This window comes from Notothenia rossii, assembly GCF_949606895.1.
Source record: "Notothenia rossii genome assembly, chromosome: 10".
NCBI lineage: Eukaryota > Metazoa > Chordata > Actinopteri > Perciformes > Nototheniidae > Notothenia > Notothenia rossii.
In genome coordinates this window covers 63,063,784-63,074,021 of record NC_136908.1, presented here as the reverse complement: position 1 = coordinate 63,074,021, position 10,238 = coordinate 63,063,784, and the positions used below count along the sequence as shown (strand labels likewise).

Sequence of the window (10,238 nt, the reverse complement as noted above, 5' to 3'; positions counted from 1 at the left end):
TAGAGCAGAGTGGAGAAGCAGCCCCATGGCCTAATGACAGGTTAAGGCGGGCTTGGGTCTACCTGCATGTGCCATCCGACCTCTGCAGCTCACCCAGAATGCAGCGGCTCGTCTGGTCCTCAACCTTCCTAAATGTTCCCACACCACGCCGCTCCTCCGCTCCCTTCACTGGCTTCCAGTAACTGCTAGAATCCACTTCAAGACACTGGTACTTGCGTACCATGCTGTGAATGGATCTGGCCCTTCCTACATCCAGGACATGGTTAAACCGTACACCCCAGCACGTGCACTCCGCTCTGCATCAGCCAAACAGCTCGCTGCACCCGCACTGCGAGGGGGACCCAAGTTCCCATCAGCAGAAACACGTGGGTTTGCTATCCTGGCTCCAAAATGGTGGAATGAGCTCCCCATTGAAATCAGGACAGCAGAAAGCTTACACATCTTCTTCAGACTGAAAACTCATCTCTTTGGACTCCACTTCCAGAGATAGAATTACTAACAAAGCACTTATATACTAATAAAGGGCTGGCTTTCTAAAGCCAGTTGAGTAGCTCTTGAAATGTTTGGCTCTATGAAACCTGATGAACTTATATGATTCTGTTTTCTTCAAGTTTGTATCTTCTTGGTCGAACGCACTTATTGTAAGTTGCTTTGGATAAAAGCCTCAGCTAAATGTAATGTAGTGATATTACATTGGATAATATGCTTTGATGGTGCATTCAAGGACACTACAATTCCCCTGCACATCATATTTAAGGTTTAATTTAATTTTGAAAAAGCTTTGCAACAGATAACGCATGGATCTTTGATGTACGAGTGTCACTGAACGCACCAACAAGACAGAAAAAATTACAGAATTCACAATCATTTTTAAAAACTTGTTAGATCATTTTCCAATATTTCCTAAATATTTTGGGACATTTTTCGCTGTAATTTTAACGCATTTTCTGGGTTTTTTCCAGCCTTAATTCACCGGTTTTTCACAACATTTCTTCAGATATTTTCCAAATTATTTGTTGAATTTTCTGGTAATTTTCTGAAATTTTTCAAGCTTTTTTTCGGGTATTTTTTCAGACTATACAAGAGACAAACATTTCAGTTGTCCGAGTGTCCCTGAATGCAGCAACAAGACAGAAGATGACTTTAAACATGTGTTTACAAGACTTAAAACGTCTCTAAACTCTCAGATGTCTGATAGTCTTTGAACGCACCGAGGACAGTTTGTAAGAGTCAATGAAAATAGAAAAAGTGAGAAATTAAAAATTCGTCTTTTTCACAGCGTGTTCGATTATAGTTTTTGATTGTTATGATGAGGGCTGGTTAACAACCAAGTCTCTAAATGATCCCATGTTGTTGTACCTTGAATGCACCAAAAGGACAAGTGGCAGAAAATTAAAAACAAATAACCAAAATGTACAGCTTTTTAAGAATTTGTCTGTATTTAGTTTTACCTGAGTTCATCAAAAATGCAATATCTCTGAAATTTGATTATAATTTGTTTTTGGGATATTATTTGACGATTTGCAACTCTTGAATCTCCTTTGTTGTTTATTTCTTTTAAAGATTAACGGCAATTTAGCCAATGGTGTTTCAGTGATGGGAGGCTGTGGCTCAGTGGGTAGTGTGCTAGACTTGGAATCAGGGGACAGCAAGTTCGAGTCCCACTGCATGTCGTTGTGTCCCTGAGACACTTCACCCCAAAGTGCTTCTGTGGGGATTGTCCACAGTATTGAAAGTATGTAAGTCCATGTGACATGATGGTTTTTACTTCCAATGATTTCCCCTTCTGCGCACTGCAACCCACCATCTGACATTTATTAAAGTTCGTAAAGGTGCGATAAATGGGTCATCGTTTCGTAACGGTTTCCATTGCCTTTTCTAGTGGATTGATCCAACGACTTTTCCAACGCGTGCTTTCCAGAAACTTCTTCCAGAACTCAATGCTCTCCATGGGGCTGCATTGGAGGCATTGGGGTTGCATGCCATTACATTTGAAAGTAAATCGATGTATTTCATAATAAAATTATTATTTGTTGGGGGGTTTATTTTGAAGCAGTGGTGATTTTAAGTTTGCATGAGTGGGAGACCCCTCACCCGCCCTTCTATGAAGTTTGGTGATTTAAAGGAAACAGCACGACCACATTTTCACACCTCGATCATCTCTGCATCACTCTCTCGCTCTAGCCCCATAAATATAGCCTACTGCTTTCATGAAGAGAGACTCACTTACAGCCGGCTTCGTGGCGAGAGAAACATCAAGAGGAGGCAGAAATCTTTAACGAATCAAACCTCTTAGTTGCTGAACGAGTCGGAGACATGATGGTGGTATCGGCCAAGTCGGTGGTTTGTTTGTGTTTCTTGTTTTCTTTCTGCAACGTTCGAGGAGCCCACATCCCCCTGAAGATGAACAGAACCATCCTGAACCTCCTGAAGCACTACGTGAGTATTTAAAGAACTTCTAAACATAGAATGTGTATTTTTGAGTTAGCGGCCATAGTGACAGCGGTAGCAGGAAAAAAGATGGCCGCCGCTTTGACTAATTGGAAAAGGAGCGTCCATTCTTTTTAAACTGTATTTCTATTACTTTTAATAGTTTAAGAACATACTTCATTTCTATAAGGGAGCTTTTTGTTGAAATACGCAGCTCAGAGAACATGTACATAGAATGAATAAGAAAAGGTACAGAAGACCAAGACTAATGGAAACTAAAATGAGAAGTGAAACACTTTCGAATGGGACAGAAAACATTTGTATTTTTGGGGATTATTTGGGTTTCTATATATACACTAGAGTTAGCTCTGTTACTGTCAGTATTTGTACTGCATAACTTCAAATACTGTGAAGACCTGTACTGTTTCCTGCAGCTGCTTTCAGTCCCACCACACACACACACACACACACACACACACACACACACACACACACACACACACACACACACACACACACACACACACACACACACACACACACACACACACACACACACACTTTCCATGTATGTTTAAAGAACTGTTCTGTGTTGGTTTTCTATTAACAACCAATATGATTCAACACAATTGTCATTATTTGAAGACACATTGTTCTTCTCGTGTGGAAAGTGGTGAAAGCAGGGATTTAAGTCTTAGATGGTGCATTCAAGGACACATAGATGCTGAAATCTACCTTTTTTTAATGCAGGTTTCATTCATTTTTCTAGAAATGCAAGTAAAAAATGAGCAAATGAATTTACAGTCTTTATCACAAACAGTTTGACCTGATACCGACTGTCCTTGAATGCACCATTATTGAAAATAACTTGGTTAAAACATGAACAAAAAACACTGATATGTTTCCTAATGTTTGAAAGAAACAGATTTGAAATCCAATTTGACTTGAATTGTTTATATTTCTTGCAGAACATTTCAAAGGAGGAAAAGTATAACGGGCAGCTCGTCTTCTCCAAAGAATCGATACCTGAGAAACTGCTGGTAAGTCAGCTTTATGAGGAAATACAAATGTATAGGGTGTACTGTTGCTTTAAGTAGAGCTGATAGCTTAGCATAGCTTAGCATTTAGCTGGAACACGGGGGGGAAGAGTTATCATGGCTCGGTCCAAAGTGTAGGAAACTAATACTTAAACCGTTATTTGCAACTATTTCCAGTTTATTGACCAACAAAACCACCGTCCAGTTTGTTTGTTGTTCATTTTCAAGCACTCAAATTGCTTCAAATCGCAAAAACATGACCAATATGTAAACTTCAAATAGTGAAAAATATCCACGGTTTGTTTTTAAATGCCTTGTGTCTGTATGTATGTATATATACTTTATTAATCCCCGTGGGGAAATTGTTTCTCTGCATTTGACCCATCATAGTGTTAGGAGCAGTGGGCTGCCATTATGTACGGCGCCCGGGGAGCAGTGTAGGGAACGGTGCCTTGCTCAGGGACACCTCGGTAGCACTTGGTCTTGCCGGGACTTGAACTGGTGACCTTCCAGTGGCCAAGCCAAGTCCCTATTGACTTCGCCACCACCGCCCCGTGTCGTCAGTGCCAAACCCAAAGAGGAATAGTTTAACGTGAAAAGAAGCACATTTTTCTAATAGTGAATCCATTAGTTGACCTATTGCCCTAAAGTTCATTCAAAAGGGTTGACGCTCTTTGAGCTGCTCTCCATGTCTGCCATCTTTACTTTCTCATCCTTGATTTAGTGACTCAGCGGCCGGCTGGTGTTTTCCAGGTTTCAGTCTCACACTGCCAACACTTTTTTTCAGTTTGTGTTGAGGTTCCTGTGGTTTCAGTTGATCTGCCGGCTCTGCACCGTGCAGCTTTTTGGTTGTTTGCAAAATACTCTCAGGCTGCAAAAAGTAACTTTCACTTTTCACCAACGACGATAAAAAGCCACTTGATGGATGATAAGATCAAATCTAGACACATGGAGGCAGAGGGAACAACAAAGCTGCATTATGAACGGGTAGAGATAAAGGGAAAGGCATGTGAGGCAGCAGCAGGTTATAAATAAAGGATAAAAATACTACATATAAGTTGCAAAAGAGTCAGATCTTTAAGAAGTATTTAGCATTGTTTAAAATCAAATTATATGATTAAGTAAAAAAACATGAATGAAGGGTGCAAAGGGACTTTTTGGCGGGTATATCCATCTTAAGGTTTGCCATCGTCTTGTCTGCTTTCAAACATTAAGAAAGTGTTGAGAAAGGTTGATTTTGAAGGTGTTCAATCTTTTAAAAATGAGAAACATACAGGTTCTATCTTAATAGACGTCTCTCAGCATGTTGTACGTTGTTGAATGGCACATATGTTTCAGTATTGAGAAACCTTTTGAAACAAGTATTGAAGATCTCCACCAAGGCTGTTTCCAATCGTGTATCCGCCTCGTAATTCAGATCCCCTCTAGAATTGAAAGAGTTCTGCCCGTGCCAATGCTTCACCTTTCTACCAAAATTCAATATAATCGGGCGGGTAGTTTATCCGTAATCCTCCTGACAAACAAACCAAAAACATGTCCACTTGGTGGCGGTAGTGAGTGTAGAGTATTTAGGTGTTCATGGTGGTATGAAGGGAACTTGTTTGTCATATAGAAAGGGAATATTTAAATCCACCCCCACCCCCTACACCCCTCTGGGTTTTCCATGTTTTGTTTTTCCTTCACCGGTGTTAGGGGTTATCACTTTTACCATTTAAAAACATATTTAGGCGACGAATACCTTATTCAATCGGGCATTTCCAAAGTCTCATGAATGATTGTTTTTACACCAAGCAGGGTAATAATCCAGAATCAACACGACTTAAGCCCCAAAAGCTAGACAGGTTAGACATCTTAGAGTCTTAAAAGTGTCTTCATTGATTTACAGAATGTCGCTTGACTTTGTTGACCTCTGTTCATCTAAATAATCTGTTTCGCCCTGATGTGGTATCACATTCATGTCTGACAGTCATTTCCCCTTCAAGGCCTACTCTTTGCCTAATTTAACTTCTGTGTAGGAAACCACGGGGGATGGGGGGGGCGGGTTTCCACTCTGTACAAAGATTATCAGCCTCTCAAAGCAAGTTTGTAAAAAGAGAGGTGCAGTTCATCTTTCTTTATTAAAAGTAATAAACCACCTTTTTTACATGGTTGAGGAAAATGACGCCACAATTCGTATTTTGCGCCATCGTTTCTTAAGATAAGTTCCTACTTTTTAAACTGCTTGAAACTTTGTGCAAAAAGCTGAGTTGTGCTTTCAGTTATATGCTGTCATAGTGCTTTTTCTTGTCATGCACAATGTTGAATATTCTCTCAGAACTAGCGAAACACACGGTCCTGGGTAGAGATCTTCACAATTGGTTTGGCAACTCGTGACACAGCAAATATCTTGAGAATTCTCCCGCCAAAACTCCATCAGTGTTTGCCATCAAAGTTCGAGCAGAGTCCTGTCTCCATTGCTTCAGAAGTTTCCATCACACTACGCATTAATAATAATAATAATAATAATACATGACACTTATATAGCGCTTTTCTAAAAAGTCAAAGACGCTTAATTGTATTGTCTGTTTGTCTTTCTAGGAAAAGAGGGTGTTTATGAGAGGCATTTTGGAGACGTACGAGACGCTTATCAACAAGATGTTGAAGGAGTTGCCGACCCCTCTTCCCCTCACCACCGGGAGTAAAGGAGGTGTTGGTGAGGGCGGAGCAGGAGAAGACGTCCGCACGGAGCTGAACTACATCCTGACGATGATCCTTAAGCTGAAGACGAACCATTACCATGAGCAGGATAATCTTCTGAGTAGCCTCAAGAAGCTCATAGGCATCAAGGTAACAAAGAAACCTAAATGTGTATCTGCATGGACAATCTGACTTTTGATCTGAATCTAAATGTGCTGAATTAGGGTTCAGATGAGGAATATGGAGGGTTAGGGTTAGGGTTAGGGTTAGGGTTAGGGTTAGGGTTAGGGTTAGCCTAATGCAGGACTTCAGAGGCGGACTTTATAGAGGGTTATTTGGAGGGCCAATATCTGACTTTAAATAAGGCTTTAAGAAATGTTATCTAGAGCAGAGGTGTCAAACTCAATTCCATCGCGGGCCACATTAGCATTATGGTTAAAGTCAAAGGGCCGGTTGTAACTATATAAATATATAATATATTATATATATATAAAATAATGTATTATATTACATTATTGCCTCTGAATTGGATTATTATCGGATAGGGTAATAACTAACTACGTTTGAAAGCAGAAGTACAGGGCAAATAATTGCAAGTCTCTTCACTGTGCATGTCACAAAACAAGATGCATTGTGGGACATGTAGTTTATGGGCAACATGCTTCTGTAAAGTGGCATGTAACCGTATAATAAACGTATTATATTCTTTGCAAGCTCTTGCGGGGCCACATAAAAGCGAGTCGCGGGCCGGATTTGGCCCCCGGGCCTTGAGTTTGACACCCCTGAGCAATAAAACAGACTTAAGTGAGTCTTAAGTAAACTGTATAAAGGACCTTAAGTAAGGTTTTTTGGAAGGTCTGTGTGAGTGACTTAAAGTAAGATTTGTGTAGAGCATACAAAGGGCCTAAAGCAAGACTTAAGAAAGGTTTAGGTAGAATTGAAAGTAAGGTGTATGTAGAGCGACCGAAGGCCTTCAAGTAAGACTTTAGCAAAGTTTATATAGAGCAAACAAAGGACTTAAAGTGAGGCTTATGTAGTCTTTGAATCCCTTAAAGTAAGACGTACAAAGGTTTTGTGCAGAGCGTAGAAGGACTTTAAGATGTGAACCTTAAAGAAAGGTTTAAAAAGTGGTTAGGGTTAGGGTTCAAATATTTTTCTTTTGTAAGGTTTAAGTGAGACTTTTAAGGGGTTTATATAGCATAGGGAGGGCTAACAGAGAGCTGACGGAGGGGCTAACTGAGGGCTAATGGAAGGCTAACGGAGCGCTAACAGAGGGTATATTGAGGGCTAACAGTGGGCTAATGGAGGGCTAACAGAGGGCTGACAGAAGGTATATGGAGGGATACCAGAGGGCTAACAGAGGGCTAACAGAGGGCTAACGGAGAGCTAAGAGAGGGCTAACGGAGAGCTAACAGAGAGCTAACAGAGAGCTAACAGAGAGCTAACAGAGGGCTAACGGAGAGCTAACAGAGAGCTAACAGAGAGCTAACAGAGAGCTAACAGAGGGCTAACAGAGGGCTAACGGAGGGCTTACGGAGGGCTAACAGAGAGCTAACAGAGGGCTAACAGAGGGCTAACAGAGGGCTAACAGAGAGCTAACAGAGGGCTAACGGAGAGCTAACAGAGAGCTAACAGAGAGCTAACAGAGAGCTAACAGAGGGCTAACAGAGGGCTAACAGAGGGCTAACGGAGGGCTTACGGAGGGCTAACGGAGGACTTACAGATGGTTTACGGAGGAACATAAGGTTTAATATAACTTGTAATGTGAGACCCTAACCCTAACCCTAACCCTGTCTGCTGTTGTGGGAATTTACTTTGACTAAACTAATGCTAAATGTCTCTTCCTCCTCCAGATGGATAACGTTACTGTTCAGAGTAAAGCGTTGGGCGAACTGCCGTGGCTTTACGAGGAGGCGAGCTACCTGAACAATGAGATCCAGAGTAGGCGGAGAAGACGGCAAGCACGGAGGGTCAAAAATCATCAGACAGGCTGAAATACACAATATCAACATGGGCAGCAACGTAAATATTCAATTTAAAATGAAAAAAAATAACATAACAATTGTTTAAATACCAAATATACAAATATAATCAAAGATTTTCTCTGTTTTAGGTTATTTAAAAAATATATTTATGAATAAAGAAATATTTTTCACATTGATTCACAGCTTAAACCTATAAGATATTTAGTAAATATATATATATTTTTCAAAAAGTGACATACTTGAAAGAAGTGGGCGATTTTATCTTTGATTACTAATTTAATAATTAATCGCAATATCAGTCAATTATGACCTGGAATTACTTGATTTCTTTACTTTAACTTATTTAAAACTGCAGATGTGATGTTTAGAGGGATAGATTTAATTATTATATGTTTTATTTTGAGTGGCTCAGGTATTTAAAAATGTGGAGTAATTTGTGATTTTCTATGTTTATGTTTTGTATTTAAAGTGTTAATTTAATGATCATGCTCATGTCACTTATTATTGATTATTTATTAATTGCAAACAAATGTAACTGAATAAAACTGAATGAACATTGTCTGATTGTTTATTTTTTATTATTTATGACGTGGTTAGATTACAGTCCATGATTACACCGAGGTTTTTGGTTTTGAAAGACAAATAATATTGGTTGAGGACTCTTTAAAGTAGAGACACTACATACTGATATACACCTGAACATCAGCAGGAGAGGACTCTTTAAAGTAGAGACAATACTGATATACACCTGAACATCAGCAGGAGATGACTCTTTAAAGTATAGACACTACATACTGATATACGCCTGAACATCAGCAGGAGAGGACTCTTTAAAGTAGAGACACTGCATACTGATATACACCTGAACATCAGCAGGAGAGGACTCTTTAAAGTAGAGACACTACATACTGATATACACCTGAACATCAGCAGGAGAGGACTCTTTAAAGTAGAGACACTACATACTGATATACACCTGAACATCAGCAGGAGAGGACTCTTTAAAGTAGAGACACTACATACTGATATACACCTGAACATCAGCAGGAGAGGACTCTTTAAAGTAGAGACACTACATACTGATATACACCTGAACATCAGCAGGAGAGGACTCTTTAAAGTAGAGACACTACATACTGATATACACCTGAACATCAGCAGGAGAGGACTCTTTAAAGTAGAGACAACTGTTTTATTTATTTTGCATGTCCTGTATTAAACTACAATAAAACAAGTTGGAAATGTCAATGTGTCTGTGCCGTTAGCACGTTAGCATGCATGCTGCTACGAGCTACATGAGATACAGTTTGTTTGCTGCTGTTGCGTGAGCAGTGAGTTCACACCTTGAGGATCATCTCCCATCATCTGTAGACCAGTTTCATTTCACCTGCTGCAGCAACATGCTGACTCACACTGAAACACACACACACACACCCACACGCAAACAAACACACAAACATACACACACGCACGCGCGTACACACACACACACACACACGCACACACACACGCACGGCGTCTCTCGGTGCCGTAATGGTTTCCATCTCTTTCCTGTGCCCTTTACCACCGGAGGTCCGCCTCCTCAATGCCCCTTTACCCACAAAATGTTCTCACTAGTTAGTACCAGATTCACAAGTGTCAAATTAACATCCCAGGAAATATTATCATTCTGTTTTACTCTCCACTAAATGTATGTAATCAATTTGACTTCCCATAGTGAGCAGGATATGCTAATAAAGAACTGTCCTACCAACGAGTTTAAAAAACATCTTAAATTGGCTCCAAATCGACAACATTTAAAACCTCTTAGATGCATTTGTTGATATACATATTGTATTATGTTCTACGTAATGAGTACTTTTGCTTTGGATACCTAAAGTATTTTAGTTCAACATGAGAGAAAAAGAGGTAGAACTGTTTTAAAACATCTGAACGTTTTGCTTCTTAAAGTAGTTTCAGATTTAGTATTTGAATTTGATGCAAATACTTCAGTGCTCGGAATGTTTGCATTTTTTTACAGTTAGCAAAGTATTTATTAATTGAAGCACTGTGAGTACTTCATCCACTTCTGCTAGCACAGCTGCAAGCAGGACTTCAGTACTTCTGTATT

The 10,238-nt window shown here is 39.9% G+C and overlaps 1 protein-coding gene across 1 annotated transcript; it reads left to right on the top strand.

The window, feature by feature from the left end:
* Positions 1-2,238: 2,238 nt before the first annotated feature.
* Positions 2,239-8,552, top strand: ifng1 (interferon gamma 1). The gene is made up of 4 exons (XM_079655476.1): positions 2,239-2,439; positions 3,399-3,470; positions 6,045-6,293; positions 7,997-8,552. The coding sequence occupies exons 1-4, from the start codon at positions 2,317-2,319 to the stop codon at positions 8,135-8,137; spliced, it is 585 nt and encodes a 194-aa protein (XP_079511602.1). The 5' UTR covers positions 2,239-2,316; the 3' UTR covers positions 8,138-8,552.
* The last annotated feature ends 1,686 nt before the right edge of the window (positions 8,553-10,238 follow it).